Source organism: Cannabis sativa, chromosome 3 (assembly GCF_029168945.1).
Source record: "Cannabis sativa cultivar Pink pepper isolate KNU-18-1 chromosome 3, ASM2916894v1, whole genome shotgun sequence".
Lineage (NCBI taxonomy): Eukaryota > Viridiplantae > Streptophyta > Magnoliopsida > Rosales > Cannabaceae > Cannabis > Cannabis sativa.
The window spans coordinates 6,841,205-6,862,758 of record NC_083603.1 but is presented as its reverse complement, the minus strand read 5'-3'; the positions used below and the strand labels follow the sequence as shown (position 1 = coordinate 6,862,758).

The 21,554-nt window shown below is 31.0% G+C and overlaps 1 protein-coding gene, 1 non-coding gene and 1 pseudogene across 5 annotated transcripts; 1 reads left to right on the top strand and 2 right to left on the bottom strand.

Annotated features, from left to right (window-relative positions):
* Positions 1 to 30: 30 nt before the first annotated feature.
* On the bottom strand, positions 31 to 1,448 carry LOC115711297 (uncharacterized; annotated as a pseudogene).
* Positions 1,449 to 1,758: 310 nt separating this feature from the next.
* On the top strand, positions 1,759 to 4,374 carry LOC115711703 (tRNA-specific adenosine deaminase TAD2-like). Of its 4 annotated transcripts, none has more exons than XM_030640086.2 (2): positions 1,759 to 1,887; positions 3,297 to 4,374. In XM_030640086.2, the coding sequence occupies exon 2, from the start codon at positions 3,446 to 3,448 to the stop codon at positions 4,034 to 4,036; it is 591 nt and encodes a 196-aa protein (XP_030495946.2). In that variant the 5' UTR covers positions 1,759 to 1,887; positions 3,297 to 3,445; the 3' UTR covers positions 4,037 to 4,374. The 4 variants fall into 4 exon arrangements, with proteins under 4 accessions (XP_030495946.2, XP_030495949.2, XP_030495948.2 ...); XM_030640089.2 differs by having other exon boundaries at positions 1,767 to 1,887; positions 3,306 to 4,374; XM_030640088.2 differs by having other exon boundaries at positions 1,777 to 1,887; positions 3,285 to 4,374.
* Positions 4,375 to 20,902: 16,528 nt separating this feature from the next.
* On the bottom strand, positions 20,903 to 21,009 carry LOC133036357 (small nucleolar RNA R71). Its single transcript, XR_009687014.1, has one exon. It is a non-coding gene; the product is annotated as a small nucleolar RNA R71 (small nucleolar RNA).
* Between the last annotated feature and the right edge of the window lie 545 nt (positions 21,010 to 21,554).

The following is a 21,554-nucleotide window of genomic DNA, read 5'->3' as shown; positions in this document are numbered from 1 at the left end:
CACATTCCATTTAGACATTTTTCTCTCAAGGAAAAAAGGGAATTAATTGGCATAAATTTTGTGAAAAACTACAAAATTGACAAACAAAAACTTGAATCTTTAGTCATATGTTGGAATCTAAAACAACAAATTATTTTGATGATCCAAAGTCTTTGGCTCATCATATGATATAATACTGAACTTAACATCACAATCAACAAATAATCTTATTACTTCATCCATGTCCTAAGATTGTAGAATCAAAGCAGCAAGCAGTCCCAGATTAAAAATTTTCATCTGGTTTTCTTTTTCCCTTTACTCGAAGAAGGCTTCTTGTGTTGGATTTTAACTTCCATATCGCTCCTTATTTGAGTAACTTTCGAATCTTCAGGCAAAGTAGAGAGCAAGAATTTCTTGCTTGAGCCAACTCCAGTGCTCCACACCTCATCCATTTCAGGAGCAGCTTCATATGTGTTTTGCTATTGATTACACCAACACCAGAATCCTGAAATAATAAACAGACGCAAATAGTTACATAACTAAAAGGGATGAGAACATTTTTCTTTTTTCTTCATCTTTTTATCTTCAATTTGCATCTTTAAACTTTATAATGTTTAACTCTGAACTAAAAGGGATGAATCACACAGAAACTAATTACATCAACTAAATCTACACCCAACTTCTGAAGCTGACATAAACTACAAATGGATACACATACAAACAAGTGCCCTGCATAGACTAGAAACCAAAGCACCACATAATTGATAAGAGCATATCAATACAATAACATTTACAGTAAACAGTACAAACTACCCACCCTTAATATTCAACAAGTCTAAACAACAAATTGGGTTTGTGGTAGACAAAAAAACATAAGAGACACAAATGGGCAACGGCAAGTCATGATTTTTATTCATAAGAGACACAAATGATCATACTTGGTCAACTCAAGTGAAGCAAACAAAGAACACATATTTCCAAATCCACCAGTCTGCTAAAATAGACAATATTGAAATTGAACCATGTTCGAATTTGAAAACATTATTAGAAATGGAAAAAGTTATATGTATCTATGATTACAATGTTTTAAGCATTCTCATCAGAGATCAGATAGCAACAAATACAAGGAAGAAGAAGAAGAAAGGGAGGACCTTGGCGTGAACCCAAGCATTGGGGATGGTGAGTGGACCATGTTCCTTGATGACATCGTATAGATTGCGAGCAATGGAAGAAGCCTCTTGAGGACTTACCTTCCGATTGATTTTTCTCACATTCTCGGCGCGTTTTCTCTAGAAATATCTGACGAAAGAACTCACAGCACCACCGGCACTGCCATTGAATCTAGCTCCAACACTATTCAACCACATAATATTAACCAATCAAATCAAACCCCCACCTCCTTCTCCGCCGCCGCCACTCCTTTCTCCTTCCTCCTAAATTGTTTAATTTTTTTTGGGTTAATTATTGGATATTTAAATACTTATTGGGTGATTATACAATGCACGTTTAAAATGAATGTACTGATTCACTCTTAATTTGTTTCGACATCCAGAGAAATTTTTTAGTCTAATTTGTTTCTATGCTCATGTAAGTTATATCTATTTAAGCTATCCTACAAAATATTAAGAAATTCGAAATAATTTACATTATAGAAAATAATGTTCAAACAGTCTATTTTATACGCGTGTAAAATAAAATAATCACACGTATAACACACTGTTTGAACGTAGTTTTCGGCAAACAGATAAGGGTGATCAATATATCCATTTTGAGAAGGTGAAAATTTTTCAAAAATATTTACTCGAAAATAATTTTATTATGATATATTCATTTCGAGTTCGTTGCTCAACTTTTCTCCGCTGGTTGAGACCGAAGAAGAAAGGTATTCCCAGGTCTCAAACAAATCTCGTAAGTCTCGCCCCCACCCTCAATGCTATTTTTTGTTTACTTATTTCTCTTTCTCCAATTTGCTTTTATTTTTGGCTTGGTCACCAGATCAATGACAGGTCTCTCTTCCTTCTTCTGAATGCTTTGTGGGATTAATTGAATAAGTTTTGCTTTGTTGATATCATTTGTGATTTTGGGAACATGTCTTCTTTACCTTATTAAAGTTTTTCATTTTGAATTACTGTTGACATATAATTCTGTATTGGTATTCATGTTTTCATATATGTATATGAGTATTTTATTTAATGGGTTGGTAGTTTGTATATACTTTTGTGTATAATTTGTTTCTTTTCATTAGTAATTATAGATTCTAATGGTTAGAGTTATAATGCATAAGAACTGTTTGATAAAATGTCTCTAAGACACAGTGTGTTGTGGAATAAAAACTCACAAGCATAACTAGCCTCTTTTGTATTTTTAGTACAATTAAAAGATGTATTATATAAATACTTTGCTAGTTGTTTATTGTTTGTTGCTTTCAAGGCACAACTACAATTTTTGGAAACTAATTAATCTCTGTAACTATTTGTTTATTTTTAATTTGTTTTCTCACTTTATATGCTATTATGTAATAAAATATATATACACTAATGTGCATGAATATTTTGTTTTCCTTTTCTAGGTGATTTAGATATTTGAATACATGTTTGTATTTTACATTCTATTTTCTTCTTCTCCATTGACCCTTGTTTTGGCATTAGATCAACATGGTTACTTAATTTTCAAGTCTTGTGATGTTCGATCTGTTGCTTGCCCTTGCCCATAGAGTATTAATTCCATACTGGATTAAAGTAAATTCTGTTTGATTCTGAACTTAAAGTAAATTCTTTAGTGCTTTCCTCTCTTTATTTGGGAAACTAGAGTTTCAATGTTATTTAGAACTTACTTTCATCTATATTTTTCTTGCTATTGATACTATCATTAGAGTTGACTCAATAGCAGCTCATTTCATGATAAACTTTAGATCTTTATTATAAGTGCAACCAATTATTTTTCTTGCATTGATGGCTTCCACATTCTCCGGTCTCCACTCCTTGTTTTCTTCAGGTATGCTAAAATTATCACTAGATTCGTCCAAAGCTAGCGTGATAACATAATAGGTTCTCAAAGAGTTTGATTTTCTGCTATTGAGTGATGGTTCTAACCTTAAAATGTTTGGGTATTTATGATTTTGAAGCCATTGAAATTGTTGGTGGGTGATTTGTTTCTGTTTATACTTGATGTTTTTGATCGGTTGCTGTGCTCAAACTCTTGTTGATTTCTGTTTATATCTCTAATTCTTGAACAGATGAGTGATTTTTGCATATTTCTCTAGCTCTTATATTCACAAATTCATATTGTATTGAATAATGATGTAGCTGAATATTCAGCATTTACAGATTTCTACATTATGAGAAAGACCAAAGATCAATTATAGTATACATGAAAGCAGAAGACAATGTTTTGGGTTCGCACTTAAATGAAAGTTTAAATAAGTGAAGATCCAGAAGCCCCAAAATTCAAAATTCAAAATTTTCAGATGGAATCTTCTACAAAGGAAGAAAAGTATTGTGATACAACTCTTGCATTTATGGACCTTGCTATACAGCAGGCTAAACTTGCCTTAGACAGCCTTGAAGTTCCTGTTGGTTGTGTCCTTGTTGAAGATGGGAATGTCGTAGCCTTGGGAAGAAATCGAACTAATGAGACACGAAATGCTACAAGACATGCAGAGATGGAAGCAATTGATTCTCTCCTTGAGCAGTGGGTGAAAATGGGACATTCAAAGCTTGAAATAGCTGAAAAGTTTTCAAAATGTATGCTTTATGTTACATGTGAGCCGTGTATCATGTGTGCTAGTGCTTTGTCAATTCTTGGCATAAAAGAAGTTTTCTATGGATGTGCAAATGAGAAATTCGGAGGATGTGGATCCGTTTTGTCATTGCACTCGAGTAACCCTGAACCACACATTACCGGTGGTGGCGGTGGAGTTATGCAAGGGAAGGGATTCAAATGCAATGGAGGAATAAGGGCATCAGAAGCAATCTCTTTATTTCGCAATTTCTATGAGCAAGGGAACCCCAATGCTCCGAAGCCTCACAGGCCCGTCGTTCGCGAAGAAAACTGCTGAACATGCCAACCAGTAGAGGATTAAAAGTCGAACAATATCCACTACTAGAAGAACTAGGGGTCACCTATGTTTTCTTGACTTGTTTCCAGGCTCAAGTAGTAAAGAGTTTAACCCTCTTTTATGCCCAAGTAGTAAAGCATTGGGCTCCATTGTTTACTCAAGTATAAAATTGACCCTTTGATACTAGGTGGTTGTATTTCGATCCTTTTTTCAAGTCAATAAAATTATTATGTACTTTATATCTGTAACAGCCTCATGAGGAGTGAAGAAGTGAAAGAAAAGCCAACCTTCAATTTATTACTACATGCATGTATTGAATTAGTGAATTTGCACCCTGATTTTGGAGGTGAAGTGGTACATTTTTGTACTTTTATTTCTTTTTCTTTCAATAAAATCAGTGCTTTTATTATTACTATTATTTTCAATCAAAACTGTAAATATATTAAAGCAACTGTGACTGTAATACTTGAAGAAGCTGACAAAAATTATAAGTAAATGAAAATCTGATGTCTATTTATATTATTTACCTAATCATTATAAGTAAAGAAATAAAAGATTGACAAAGATTTGGTCATGCCTTGATTACCAGATGAATGTTAAGAGGAGATTAAAAAAATGTTAGATAAAGCTAAAATATTTTGAATTGTAATTGTTTAACTGAAACTTCTTCAATGTAACTGATGCTAATCTTGAGAGGAAAATATCTGATTGTTTTGTTAATCTTGAGAAGTAAGCAAATTGTGTTCTTCACTTCTCCTTGTACATGTATTCGGTCACACAGATGAACTAACAGCTTATACATCTCATCATTCTAAACTAGTCTGCATGATTGTTGTTTGGAAAATGGATTATAATCTATTTGTTCAATTTTTTTCTATAATGTTACACATATGAGCTGATAATCTTTTGTATGCTAGGCTGAAAGGCAACACACTACTTAATGTTACAATTGAGAAAAGTGCATGTTAAGCAAAAATTTTACATTTAGAATATTAAAATAAATGTAAAACATGATTTCATATATGCTAAATTTATAGTATAAGATTTTAATTAATTTAAGTTCGGCCCATTTAATATTATAAGAATAATATCTTAATTACAATCCTTTTGTTTAAAGGACACACCTTTTGATTTCAATTTACGATAATATTACATAATTGAAATAATTTAGGGAAGATTTGGGGTGAGTTTGGAATTGTTGTTGAATTCAATAAAATTAATTAACTGAGCTGCCTACATATCTTCTTTATGAAGGATCAAGTCATTTGTAGTTCAAAATGAGGTATTTTATAATTTGAATTAAAGAATTTCGGTAGATGACCACTTTCTGAAAATTTTTGGAAAAAATTCATAGGTGAATGACCTTTTATGGAATTTTAAGATTTGTGTATTATACTAATTTCCAGTATTGACGATTGCACTTAGTCTTAGCAACTAAGTTGCCTACGTATCCCTTTTTTAAGAATCAAGTCAAACGTAGTTCAGGTGTGTTAAAAGATTTTGTATCTTTGAGAACTTTGTGGAGAATTAACTCACTTTGATATTTTGAGGTAGATGACCTCACTTGGGATTTTTGAAGTGAATGACCTCATTTGGGATTTGACGAGGTAAATGACCTCATTTAAGATTTTGAGGATTTGTAATTATACCTAATTTTAACAATGAAGTTGCCTACATACCCAATGAGATCAAATTGAACATAGTTTATATGGTTGGTGATCATGTATTCTTTAGAGACATAAAGTTATTTTAGAAGGATACTTATTTTTAAGTCACTTGAATTACAATTCAATTTGATGAGAATTGTAAATAATTCAAATTTAATTACTTAAAGACCTTGTGTCTTTATGAAAGTAATTTTGAATCAGTTGGGTTTTAATATCCTTGACCAAATTAAACTTTGGCTTTTACAAAGAAGCAATACAATATTGTAATACCAACACTGTCAAATATATGTTACATATTTATTACTATTCCCATATTACCATCTAATTAGGTCTTATAAAAGGTATTTAATTAATTTGACAATAGGTATATACCAATACTTTATGCAAATATCACCCTGATCGTATTCAGATAATAAATGTGATGAATAAAAATATGATATATATATATATATATAGTTATGGGACTTTGGTTCCATTTTTGCTGTTTTTTGAGCTGTGTGGTGGGAAAGAAACAAAAAAAGTTTTGAAGATTAGGAGGAAGCAACAGCAGGGCTTGGGAGAGTCAAGTTTTGGGTGGCAACTTAGGTTGGTTGATCAAGCTAAAGGTTTTCAGGCTCATCTTTTTTTTGTTTTTTTGACTTTAGGAGAGAGTGAGTAAATAACTGAAAATTTTATGTCTTAGTGTTTGGTCTTTTCTATTTTGTTTTTGTTATTATTTTTAAGGTAGAAATTTCTAAGTTATTGCTTTTTAGTTGTTACCACGGTTTTCCCGGCCTTTTTAAAGGCAAGGTCTTTTTTAAAGGCTCACATCTTTACATATTTTTGACATCATATTTTATTAGAGATATTTTATTAGATGTATAATCAAACTGGGGATCTTGAGTATATAAAGATGGACACTATCTCCAATAGAATGAGGTGTCATTGGGTGGCATTTTGTTTAGTCTATTTTGGAGAGTATTAGCTTCGAGCTTTGTAAATTCTGTGGACAAAGTTTTGGTGTGCGGATTGGTTTGTAAAGCCCTTTGTAATTGAGCAAATCTCTTAATAAGTTCAAGCAATTGAAATGTTTGTGCTCATTGTTTTTAGTTTTATTGTACTGATTCACTTTGAAGTTTGATCTGTGATTAGTTCTTTTGCTGATGTTTTCACAACAGGAAAAAACAAACAAATTCACTTCTTCCTGTTAAAACAATATAAGAAGTCATATGACTCCATTTTTTGTCTGGATTTCATTTTGATGTAATTTTGCATCAACATTCAAACTCAGGTACTAAATTATGCGCAACTCATTTTCAGGTTGCTTTTGGAGATGGAAGGAGTACTTCTTATGCTCATTCTATTTCACAAGATAAAGAGCAATTTGGTAAATGCTCTTGGAATGGATATGGATGTATGTATACAAACAAAACTCAGATTGTTGGCATACTGCAAGTAACATTCGATCAAACAAAAAACAAATAGGTAGTTTTCATAAATTATAATTTCGTAGGTATGATTTAGTACATGTCAAAGTTCAAGAGATACAATTTAGTATATAAACAATCGCTACGTTAGATGTCTGTTAGTAAAATTAAATAAAATTGGATGGAAGTTTTTGAATCAATAGTTCCGAGAAAATTATTAACAAACTTTAAATTTTTAGGTACAAGTTAATACATGTTAAAGTTATTATGGAAAATAAATCTAAATTAATCTTTATATTTTAGTAACTAGTTCAAGAGCAAACTCTCAATTAGCTTGTCTATGATTATTTTTCTCTTCTCTTTTTTCAGCTATTCTCGATATCCTGTTGACCTACCGTTTGGATGACATTGAGTACATTCGAAAAGATGAGCAAAACAAACCCAAGTTTTCAAATAATTTAATCATCAAGGTAGGTAGACCCCCAATGTAGATAACATTGCCATGTGAATTTGGAGAACCAACTTCACTACAAAAACAGCATAGCTCTCTCTTTGAAGCCAAGCATTTACATTATTTTTATACATAGAAGATTAATTCAACACATATTCTCTGCATTAGTTGACCTTATTAAGTGTAAGCATCAAATTTTGCAACATTTAGTTATACACAAAAGTTGTACTTGTACTGCCACAAATGGTTCTCCTATAATTTTTTAGCTGAAATGCAAACTTTTATTTACTCTTCTTTCTAAGTCTAATTGAAATCTTCCAATATTGAGTGGCAATATAATTCTTATGAAAGACCAAAAAAGACCAAAAATATGTTCAAAAAAAAAAAAAAAGACCAAAAAAGAAATAAAGAAAAAAAAAACACAAATTTAAGTCAAATGAGAGAAAGGGTTAGTTGCAAAAGCAAAGTCACATTCTTGGTATGCGTGTGGGAACATTTATTAGTCTTGTTTGGAAGAGATTCCTTTGACTTTTTTGGAAGGAAGGAGTGGAGTTGGGTGAATCTTAACTCAACTACAACTAATTTTGGAAGACTTTTTCTTTAGTTTATTGTTTAATTTAATAATCGTTTTCCCATTTGAGTAATTGACCTTTCTTCTAGATATTATAATTTTAAAAAGGATTACATATATATAAGAAAGAAAATGGAATTTGATTAGGTATTAAGGGACTTACACCTTTGACTTTTACGTGCTAAGACGTGGTACTAGACTACTAGTAGAATAGAGAGGAAAAATTGAAAAATGGTAAAAAGTATGAGTGGGGTCTAATATTTTCTAAGTTATTACTATTATTAGTCTAATTAAGTATCGGGTGTCATATGATTTAATGTAATAATTTTTAAAGAGTATCGCTAGCCAATTGCAAGATGACATGTCTAAAGATGTTAAGTATTACTAGTGTCCAATAGCAATGCTCAAAAATAATAGATATGATATTTTTCAAACATAATATATATGCTAAAAGTTGTTTCGGTATTATTGGTGTAACTAGATATTAAATCTCATATAACTTCAAAAGATAATTTTTAAAAATCATCATTAACTAATTATAAAACCTCACTTATTGAAAGTGATGAGTACTATTCGTGCCCAATAATAAATTATTTATTGACTAATTGACTTGCTTTCACTCTATGATTTTCTTTTTCATTTTATCATATATTGTACTTCTGTCTCATTGTAAATGTTATATGTACCAACTAAGAATTTGTCTATTTCTCAAAAAAAAAAAATGTTCTCTAGTTATTGAATCTTATCACATATTTAAATTGATAGAAAAAATTACCAATTTCACTTTCTATGATTTTATAGTATGTTTAAACTACATATAGTAAAGCACTGAGAAAACAAAATACTTTATTAAATAGACTTCAAATCTAATTATACATATTTTTTCTAATTATATATATGTATGTTAACTTGACAATAAAAATGTTTTATAGTCATTAACTAATTTAGAGTGTTTAACCAATCAACCCAATACTTTTCCCTCTATCCAAATCCTAATTAGTTATTGTCCTCATCAAATCGATCTGTTTCAATTTGTCCCAACATTCCATATATCCATATTACTTGATAATTAGTTTTCGAGTGGTTAAACATTTTATATAAATGATAATTGTGACATACTTAAATTACGCTATTAATCTTGATTATATATAAGCAAATAAGTGATATGGTTCTCACTTGAAACTATCTTTAGTTAAAAGAAAAGGCACGATAATAATCATTATGTGTAAAAATTATAGGATAAGTCTATAGTGCAATTCTTATAAGGGTGTTTCGGTATATTTTTTATCTGTTTCGCCATTCAAGTTAACTTTTTAATCTATTTTTTTTCTTTAACGATCGCATATATATTTTTTAAAAATTTATAAGTAGTTTAAATGCTGAAAATAAAATTTATATATTTTATTACACACGTGACTATTTTTCTTATACATGTGGTAAATCGTTGTTTAAATTTTATTTTCAACACGATAAATTATCTGAAATTTTCTAAAATTTAAAAGTAGTCTTGAATAGTTACAACGTATGCGATCATAAAAAAAAATAGACTAAAAAGTTCTCCTAGATGCATGTTGTCCTAAATTATGCACGAGGTGACATGGTATTTATTTAGGTGATACAGGAGAGCATCTTTAATTTGATAAAAATATTTTATAATTTTATTCTTTAATTTCAACTGAATTGTTATTTGATTTCTATATTTTTGTATTGATTGAATTATATAAAGAAACAAATATGACTAACTTTTCTATATATGGAAAGTGAGCCATAAAAGGTAAGCTTGATGATAACCAATATCTATCTATCCAGCTGTGTATATCTGATATTTTGTGAGTTTTCTAAAATGTTTGATCAGATTTGTTGTGAAGAAAACCGAAGCATGCAAGGCTTTCATTTTTTATAAAATAAAAGTCGCACTTACTGCTCACGATTCTGTAGGTATAGAATAGAAAATTTCTAGGCTAATAGAAGAATTATTTTAGGAAAGTATTCAAGTGAGATGTGATCTTGTTTCAGACCGTGTATGAGTTGACATTAAGGTGTGTATATTGACTATAAATATACCTTATAGCAGCTAGGTCATGTACATCTTTCACATCTTTGTATTTCACTCATATCTTTAAAAAAGATAGTCTTTGCTTTGTAGAGAAGAGAGTGTTCGTCTCTCTCTATGTTTATGTATTTTGTATTGTCTTGAGTCTGTAATCAAATCTACAAAAGAAGAAGAACAACAGTTCTACTCTTGGGAGAAGGTTCTACAAGCTATCGGAAGATAGTTTTTCAAGTTTTGCCTCGGGAGGAAATAAGCACTCTTCAAGGAGATCGAAGGGAGTTCGAGCACTTGAAGTTTCAACAAGATTCAATTAGAAGGTAGAATACGTCAAACTTGTGGCATACAATAAGAGAGAGTCTATTTATGCGTAAGTCAATTAATTTATATTTTTGAGATCTATCTAATGAATTTTATCTCTGGGCGTGACCCCTTGGACTAGTAACAATCTGCAAAGATTGTTGATACCACGTACAAAAATCTTGTGTGTTTTTATTTTTATGCGCTGTTTGTTTTCTAGTTTTATTCTGTAGTTTATAGAGCTGTGTTCAGGGCCGACCCTGAGTTAAAATGGGCTATAGGCAAAAAAAAAATTTGGGCCCTTGCTATAAAGATAAATAGTATTTATAAAAATTATTACAAAAATATGTATATTTTTTAAAAGAGGGTAATGAAATTATTCGTGAGGCTTGTAAATGGAGTCCTGAACTAGCTGCTGGTAATTTTTTTATTTGGACCCCTAAAATGAGTGGGCCCTAGGCGCGAGCCTAGCCCGCCTATGCTCAGGGCCGGCCCTGGTTGTGTTATATGTAGTTACGTACAGAATAATTATTTCAGTACTATATTTATTATTTCGCATTTAATTAATTGATTAATTAAATAATAAATTGGTAATATTAAAATACGAAATTTTAACTTGGACGAATGACACCATCCTTGCCATGCTGACCAGGGTGGATTATTCCTCGGAAACAACTAATTTACAGAGTAATAAGCTGGAATATCCGAACAGGGTATATGCCACCGTACGACCAACATCAACCTCGCAACCAGCTTGCATACACCAGCCAGGATAAATGCGGCTAGAATATCCTTAAAAATACTTTCCATAAATGTTCAGGCATCCAAATTACAATCACATCCTTGATATTGTGGGATAAATTTACACCAACAAGAAATAAGTGGAAATTAATTATCCTAGTTTCCCTTTTAGTTTTATTTATTTTAGAAAAGTAAACAAGTTTTCCGTTATTTTGAGAAGTCTAATTGATAAAATTCATCCCTATAAATAATAGTGGAGTCATTCACTATTCAAGGATCTGAAATCAATTGTTCTAGAATTCCTACATTATAAAATTGTAAGCTTTCGAGAGAGATCAAGAACTTCTTATTTTTTTTTCTCACAAATAATACAAGTAAAAAAGAATTAGGTTATTATACCATTATCACAGGACTGAACCTTTATAAATCTCTGTGTTCTTATACTTAATTTTTTTCAATTATTGTTTTTCATTCTAATAGTTTTAATTGACTCAGCATCGTTAGTTAAAAACAAGATTAACAATACTGAAACAGATAAAAAAATTTACTAGAACAACCATTAAAACTACATAAATTTCCAAAAGTATATAACTTAATATATCTTAATTAACATTTCTCATAAAAAAAAAAATGATTGTGCAGCTATTCATGGAAAACGTTATCTTAATCCTAATAACTCTCATACCAAATATTATATAGTTTAATTATCAAATAATTTTGCATCTATCAAACACACCTTTGACAAATGAGTGAAGCTTTGAAAGTATTGATTTTTCAAAAATTCTAGAAGCATTTATCTTCCTGAGAAGTTGGTCCGATTAATTAGAATAAGAAAATCATGTATATATGTTTATAATTTTTCTTACATGCACCTCATCACCAAAAATAAATATATATATATAAATAAATTTATTATTATACATGCACGTATGCTACTAAACATGTAGACTAACATTTATGCAGTGGCGGAACTATGTTATGGCATGGGGTGGCCATGGCCCCCCCTAATATTTTGGGGAATTATTTTTAATATATATATATAATTTATAAAAATTAAATTTAGTTATTAAAGAAATATAGTTAGTTTAGTTTACCCCAATGTACATAAATAAATGTGTATTATTATATATGGGTTGTATAGGTGTATTCTATTTCTTATATTAATTTAAAGGCTACGTGTAGGATTTGTCCCTCAAATTAATACAATTATCAAATCGTCTTTTGAATTTATTTACTATTCCCTTTGAACTATGTCACAATGCTGAAATATAAGACTTCTAATAAGTTTTATCCAATGTGACTAATAAGATAGTAATAAGACTTGTGTGTCATTGTCACATAAGTGCCACATGTATAATTTAAATAGAAAATATTTTGAAATTTAAGAAATTTCTTTTCTTATCAATAATTAATAAGAAAATTTAAGATTAATTTATTTCTATTCATATAATTTAGGGTAAAAACGATCATGTATTTTGTAAAAGTTACTAATTGGAATCTATGTTTTATTAAATTACAAAATGGACCCTGTATTTTTGAAAAATGTACAAATAGGACCCTGAATTGATTTTTGTCAAAATAAAACTTAATAATAATTTGATCTAAAGATGTTATAACAAATCTAGTTACATTTTCTGTATCTGTTCGTATTAGAAATTATCTTAAAGTTAGATATATTAAAAAATAAAATTGTTAAAAATTGAGTTTATTAAGATCCTATTTTTACCATTTTAGAAAATATAGAGTCTATTTTGTTATTTAACAAAACAGATGGTCTAATTGATAACTTTTACAAAGTAGAGGATCCAAAATAGTATTTATCCTATAATTTATAGTTAATAAGAAAATAATTTTTTAAAATTTTAAATTAAATATGTGGCGTTGACAATAACACATCAACTACATTGACATGTTTTAGCGAAAAAAATTTCAAGGGGTACGATACGATCATTGTAATAGTTCAAGGTTATAAAATTTTTAAATAGCCTAATTTTGTTATTATTTTATAAGAAAAATAAGTAAAAATACAATTCGCTTGACCTTCCTATTTGGCCCCTCCTCGAGTCTTTGTCTGATTCCGCCACTGCATTTATGTTTTTTTTTTTTTTTTCTGTTTTATAATTTTTCTTCTTTTATTATTATATTATTATTTAGAATTTTAAAAACTAAGCTGGAATGTCGATGCATGTGAAGTGATGATGTCAAGTATTATCCTACGTGGTTAGTTATGAACTTCTTTAATATAATGTTTCTTTTATTGAATCTTTAATATAATGTTTTAATGTTAATTTACAAGATTTTTTGGGTTTTGAATATTTCAAACGGTAGTTTATTAGGTATGCATAATGAATTGCTTGTATTAAATGATATTGTATTATATTATATTATATTAAGTTATATATTATATTTTTATTATATAATATTATGTTAAATATTAATTTATATTAAAATATTATATATTTATGTATCCATAAAAATTAATATTACATGTAATTTTATATAAATTAATATAATTTAAATTATAATAATATACCATACAAATAGAATGTACTAAATAAATATACAATAGAGTGTACTCCTTACCAAATAAACCCTAAAATGTAAAATATATCATAATGAGGTAATGATAATCAAATGTACATAATAATTCTCATTTTTTCTTTTTTATTCATTTTGTCAAACATACGAAATTAAGGAGAAATGAATAAAAAAGGTCTCCCCATTTCGTTAAGGAATGACAATTAGTAATTACTTTGTAAATGGTACTTTTTTTCTCAATAATTTAAAATTAAAAACAAATATATCCTTAGAAAATCTTTTACGCAATATCAATTAATTTTTTTAGTTACGTAAATAACATAAAATAATTGTGATTTCTCTTTTGATTAATTTTACGTTCTCTTCCTCCTGAGAGTGCAGCCAACCGTCTTTCTTCAGTTAGGTCCTTAACTTTAGTTACTTTTGTCATAAAACGACTAATATAATCTTTCAATTGCTCTCTCAGTAATTTTTTTTTATCTCATCCAGGTCTTCAAGGTGAGCGGGGAGTTGTCTAAAGGAGGATAATTAGGTGTACAACTATGAGGCAAAGGCGTTCCATGAGTTATCTAGAAATACCATTGCTGGGTGGCTTCTGCTAACGTTGCTGAGAATATTCGACACCTGACATCACCCTTTACTCCCTTCAAATCCGTCTGTATCTCAAAATATTTGATGTGAGATAATAGATCATCCTTCTCGATGTATATATATCTTCAAAGTCAATATTTTGAACTCGGAAGATTGAGAGAATTGATCTGTGTAGTGAATGGCGAACCTCGAGTCTTATTAAGCTCCAGATTGGTGAGTTTTAAACTGGTTAGGCTTTGTATAAGGCTTTTAAGATGATCTAGTTGGGCTTGCACCCTTACATGTTGACTGGCCTATGTAGTCATCGACTAATCTTGGACTGCTAAGCATAAAATTATCTCTCTAGTTCGAGATGAAATTATTTAGATTGATCGGTTGGTTGTTATGCGGTGGGAAAAAAATTTCATCCCGATTCTCCCTCCAATTTAAATCATTTTGAAGATTATTTCTAGTCTTGGGTCACATATTTTGGAGGATTGAATCTGCCTTAGGCCCTCTACCCAGATTTTGGTTGGTTGAACTTCTCGGCCTTGGAGGATTCTCATTTACACTTTCATTAAATTTTTTAAACATATTTGTAAATAACTAATAATTAACTTTAAGTAATTATTCAAAATAAATAAATAAACATAAAATAGTTGTGCATAAATCTATACCATATATAAACCCCAATTTATTTTTCTTTCAAAAAGTTGGTTCAATAAATAAATAAAAATGAGAATTTGTTGAGTAAACTGCTAGCAAAATAAAAGAGGAACGATATTACCGAATGAAGAATTCTGGGTTGAGTCGCGGACTAAGTCGCTCTCTTTAAGACGTTCGCGCACCGCCTGTGAGTGTGCAAGGCCGAAATTGCGGCCGTCCCTGGGATAAAATGGCCCGCCGTTGCACTGTATCGGAACCCCACTGCACTGTAGAGCACCGTCGAATACACCCAAAAAATTTGATATCGCAGATGGAATTTTAATTTTATGAAAAACTGTATTTTTCTGATACGAAAAAGAGATGTTTTCTTCCCATCAGTTCAATCGCATTATATAGGCGAATGGATTGAATAAACATAACGGGAAGAATAACGTTTTCTGAAGTGGGGTGAGTTGGTCCTTTGAACGTGTCCCATTAACTGATACGACTAAGTAATCAGTTTAATTAAATACGTTTCTTAATTAAATTAATAAATAAAAAATAATTATTTTATTAAAAATAATATTGTGTCACACCAACCCGGCTCGGATCGGACGGACGGCGCGCGCGTGTGTGGTGGGTCAAGTGTGTGTGTCCTCACCCATTCGCACAAAACTGGGTACCCCTTGGGGCCCAAACCCAAATGCCAAAGTTGCACTCTTTATACCCTTGTCAATGAGGGTTCATATCCCATGTGGGACTCTTTCCAACTCACACACACTAAGACACTTATATATTTTGTTAAAATATTCACAATATTTCCAACAGAATTCGTTAATGTGGTTAGACCGAGTCAAAGAACTTGATTATAAAAAGAAGCCCATTTAATATAATTTATAATTTGTTGTGATATTTAGTGTGAAAGTGACCCATAACATAGAAGAAATTTAGAGGAACCGATTTTCTAACCTTTCAATTCATATCACATCTTTAAAGGTATTTAAGATACTATTAAATCAAAACAAAGACCTCTAGAAACCTTGCCTTTATAATTAATTTCTTTTGCTAGACATATATGTTTCAAAACCACTAGCAATATTCCAAATCTAAATTTTATTAAAAATATTAACATAGTGTAATATTATTATTTGTATGTAATTGTTTTTATTTATGTGTATACTTATATTTTATAAATAAATGAATCCTTAAGAAAACTTTCTACAGTAAAGAAGGGACTGTTTAGTAGCTTAAGCACTTCTCTTGATTTCTTGCCCTCTTTTCATTCATGTTACATATATAATATATTGGGTTTCAGCTCATAATTAAGGGTTTATCTAAATTGTTATGTTATTATTAAGATGAAATATATGTACAACTTCAACAACAATTAAGAAATCAAAGACTTGAAGTTGGGGTGTCCATAAAGTATAAACTGTAGATTCGTGCAGATACTTTGTGTAAACAATGAAAGATTTCCAAAAGGCACGCATATGATGTCACTAAATCCAACTCCATATATCCAAAACTCGACCTTTGTTTACCAAATCCAAACTATATATATATAAATCTATGAAAGTTGTCCAAATCCAAATGCAAAACCAAATCTGGAGATGAAGGTAACGATCGAGAGAGGCGGGCTGAGATGAAGGTAACCAGAGAGAGGCGGACTGAGAAAGAATTTTAGAGTTTTGGACTTTTTTCTTAATATATATTATATATTATTATATGTATATATTATATAATATATATATATATAAAATAAAAAAGAAAGTAAAAATCGGGTTAAATCGGTTTGGGGGGTTTAATTGGGCGGTTTGGGTCAATTTTCAACCCGTCCAATTAACTGATTGGGCGGTTTAGAATTTTGTCGAATTATGTCGGTTTGTATTTTTTATCGGTTTTGTCGGTTTGGTTTGGGCGGGTTATTCGGGTTGGGCGGTTTACAAAAATTTTTGTACAGCCCTAATACAATAGGTTAAATTAATGTCATCACAAGCAATAATCTATGCCTCATTCTCATATACTTTACATTTATGTATAAGTTGAAAAATATTACATACATTGTACTTTTAAGAAGAAGAAAAAAAAAGTCATCTTATACATATATATATAAGATTTCTATACAAAAAATTTTAGGTAAAAAATGAAAAAGAAACTCAATATATAAATATATATATGGGTGCACTTTTAATGGGTATTACTCATGAATCGGTAAAATTAGAAAATTTTGAGTTTTTATACTTAATTTTTCTGTCTAATAAAAAAATTCTCTCATTCTTATATCATATGGGCTGAGATTGTTCTATCGGTAAAAAAAAAAAAAATTAAAAAAAGCTTTTTAGAAAGAAAAATAAGAAAAGAAAAAATTCAGTTTGAGTTAAACATTTTTGTATGAACATTTTTTTTTTTGAGATATAGTATAAAAAGAGATATATTTTTTTTAATGAAGTAGTTAAATCAAGCATAGAAATTCAAATTTGTGATTTAATTATTCGTTATTAGATCAAAATTCGATAGTTTGATATTTTTAAAGTTAATATTTATAGTTAAATTTGTTTAGTAATCATTCATGGATAATACCCATTAAAAAATATTCCATATATAAATATTAATACTTTATCTTTAACCATGGTGTGTAATTAGTTATCTTTATGGGTCCTATTACTTACTTTTTTTCTTTCTTTTAATGGCTGAAGAAACCATGTCTGTTGCTTTACAACCCAACCAGAATTCAACCACTTGATTTCATATATATTGACAATAATTCAAGTTGAAAAAAATATTTTAAATAAATAAAATAACGTTTGTGTTGTTATTGTTTGAATTTGGCATTTTCTAATCTACACTAGATTATTATTATTATTATTATTATTATTATTATTATTATTATTATTATTATTATTATTATTATTATCCAAATTGATATTGATATTTTTAGAAAATTATAAGCTAGCAGTACTAAACAATCTGTGTGGAAAAAAACATTATTTGAAATATTACTGCAAAAATTATTTTAATAATCTCAAATTCTGATCACTATTTGAATATATTGTGTTTTTTACATGTGTGTGGTTGAATCTCAAAATATTAGTAGATGGTTTCCATTGAATTAATGACAAAAAAAAGTGATATTATTATAAGAGAGAAATGTTACATACACTTTATTTTTTTTTTAATTTTTTTTTAAATGTGAATGGATAATTTTATTAAATCAAATCCGCAATCACAATAGATTTGAGAGTACTAGGAAGAGTACTCTCCGAGAATTTACGATCAGACCAAAAACAAGAGCCGCGAGCCAAACAATGGGCAACCTTATTAGCAGATCGCTTAACATGAGAAACAATTACATTAAATAAAGAAGACAGTAAATCTTTGCAGTCTTTTACAACAATTCCAAACATTGAAGGCATATCAACTTGACTTTGCAAAGCTTGGACAGCAGTAAGGCAATCCGTCTCTATGACAACGTTAGACAAATTAGAGTCTTTTATCCAACTTAAGGCTTCTTTAATGCTTATTATTTCAGCAAAATGAGCATTAGAAAAGCCATTAGAGAATGTGGATGAGGCCAAAATGACAGCCCCTTTTGAGTCTCGAGCAATGAGGCCCGTCCCAAAGGAGTTGCTGGTTTCAAACGTGGCTCCATCTACATTAACTTTGATCATGCCATCATCTGGTTTTGTCCAAGAATCGTTACTGCCATAGCAATTGGAGTTCAAATGTATAGGTTCAAATCGGCAACTCTGGGCAAACTTCCACTAGTTTAAAGTTTGATGTGCTGTAGTAACAATGGCAGCAGCAGAGCTTGTACGATTGTTCCAAATAATGTCATTTCTTGCTTTCCAAATGGACCAACTTACCATCAGAATTTCTTCAATGAAACTGCCACCATGCCGAGACCACATTGCAGAAAACCAGTCGAAAAAACTGGTGCAATCCGAAGTGGGAAGGGTTAGGCTATTTTTAGCCTATGTTTTGGATCTAATTTATGTGCGTTTTTCGCTGTGTTGGGACGGAATTACGCTTGTTTTCTATGTTTTCAGGTTCTTTGGAATAAAAGAGGTCTCGGGTGCATAAATTCGATAAAAGACGTGCTGAGCCGAAGAAAACACAATTTTTGAGTAATTGTGCATATCTGGCCGCGGCTAAACACAACTTGGCCGCGGCTAGATTTCGAAGTTTTACAAGGCTATAGTCGCCGCGGCGATGAAGTGTCTCGCCGCGGCCATTTAAGAGATACAAAGAGCACCCTATTTTGCCATTATCTCGCCGTGGCGAGAGGAAGCTTGGCCGCGGCGAGATCCCGTACGGACCAGGGGCATTTTCGTCCATCGAACCCTAAATTTTAGTTATAAATAGAAAACTGCGATTGGAAGTCAGGGAGAGCGATCAGAAACCCTAAAATATAGCTGAGAGCGGCAGGAAGAGCACAGAGATTGAAGTGAAGATCCAGAATTCATCCACCAACAGTTCTTTTCTTTATTCCTCTTTAATTTATTTATGTTGAATATTGCTATAGGAATGGTTATGGATTTGTTTCTGAACTAAATTTCCCATTTAGGGAGGATGATGATTGTTGTTTAATGTTTTGCCTAGTTAATGTTTAATTACCATTCCTCAATTCTTGTGTGTGAAATTATCTTAATTTGTTCTTAATTTCATGTTTAAGATTGATCACCTTGTGCATGCTCTATGATCTCAATTTGAAATCTGAAAAGTGAGAATTGAGAATGCTAAAATTAAGATAATCGATGTTCTATGTGAAACGAAAGTATTTGCATGACTTATGTGACGAGTAGATTATTACTTAATGCTGATTTCATGTTAGTTTAATTAAGGAATTAATTAGATAACATGTGATTTAGAATCTAGAAGATCTGAAAGGAGCTAGGTTATTTCATAATCTGTCATTCACTCCAAGAATAGGATAGTAATTAAGCATTAACGATTTGGGTAAAAAACAACAGGATTCTCCTCCCTATTATCTCATCTTGCTCAACTTTCAATTGTGTTATTAAGTTTTCTGAATTTCTTTCATATTTTACTGTTTTTAAATCATAATTGCTTTCGATTTGCCGAATAGAATCATAAGTATAATTTAGTGGTATTTAATCCAATTCCCTGTGGGATCGACCTCACCTGTGTGAGATTTACTACTTGATTGCGTATACTTGCGTAGCGTTTATAAAATATAGCAACAAGTTTTTGGCGCCGTTGCCGGGGAATTGTTAAAGATTAATATTACATAAAATTATACTAACTTCTACTTTGGTATATTTTCTCTTGCTGATTTTTCTAACCTTTTTCTTGCAATATTTTCTTGATCTATTTCAGGAATCCTAAGTGCATGCGCCGTCAAGGACAAGCAGTCATATTACCAGTTGATCCTGAAATCGAGAAAACTTGCAGGAGGAATCGAAAGAACAAGAGGCAAGAAAGAGTTTCAAAGAATCGCCGAAACATCAGAAATCATGGCTGCCAATGTGAACAATAATGCTGGAAACAATGGGGGTAATAACGGTAATAATGGAGGTGCCGTGGAAGATCAAGCTAATGGCCGTAGCTTGAGAGATTACATTCTCCCTACTCTAACGGGAGTGCAGTCATGTATCAGGCCACTGGCAGTGGATGCAAACAACTTCGAGATTAAACATGCCATCCTTCAAATGGTGCAGTCTTCAGTTCAGTTTGGTGGCCTCCCTTCTGAAGATCCTAATCTGCATCTCTCTAACTTCATGGAACTTTGTAAAACTTTTAAGGTTAATGGAGTTAGCGATGATGCCATTCGACTGAGATTGTTTCCATTCTCGCTCAAAGAACGAGCCAATAGTTGGTTGAATTCCTTGCCACCCAATTCTATTGCCACCTGGAATGATCTGGCAACAAAATTCTTGTCAAAGTTCTTTCCTCCAGCCAAGTCTGCAAAGCTGAGAGGAGAAATCAATAATTTATGCCAACAAGATAATGAATCTCTCCATGAGGCTTGGGAGAGGTTTAAAGATCTGATCAGGAGGTGTCCTCATCATGGTATAGAGAAGTGGATGCTGGTTCACAACTTCTACAACGGGCTGGTTGGTAATACTAGAACTCTAATAGATGCAGCAGCGGGCGGAGCTTTTATGAGAAAGAGTGCTAATGAGGCGTATGATCTATTGGAGGAGATGGCTCTAAACAATCACCAGTGGCCAACTGAAAGGAGTCAATCTAAGAAGGTAGCTGGTGTGTTAGAAGTTGATGTCATCACAAAGTTAACAGCTCAGGTTGAGGCATTGACAAAAATAATTGCAGGGCAAGCTAAACAAGCCCAAATTGTTTGTGAGTTATGTGGAGGAAGTCATCACTTTTCGGAGTGTCAAGCAGATGTGGATGATTTGCCAATGGATGAAGCTAAAGCCATTGGGAATTTTTCACAGAACAACAACAACAACAATTATGGGTTCAACCAGGGTAACAACCGAAGAAATAGTGAGTTCTATCAGCAAAGAAATCAGAACCAACAGTTTAATCAGCAACAAGCCTCTGGTGGAAATTCTAGTTTGCAAACAGATTTACTGCTCCAGTTTATGACTGAAACTA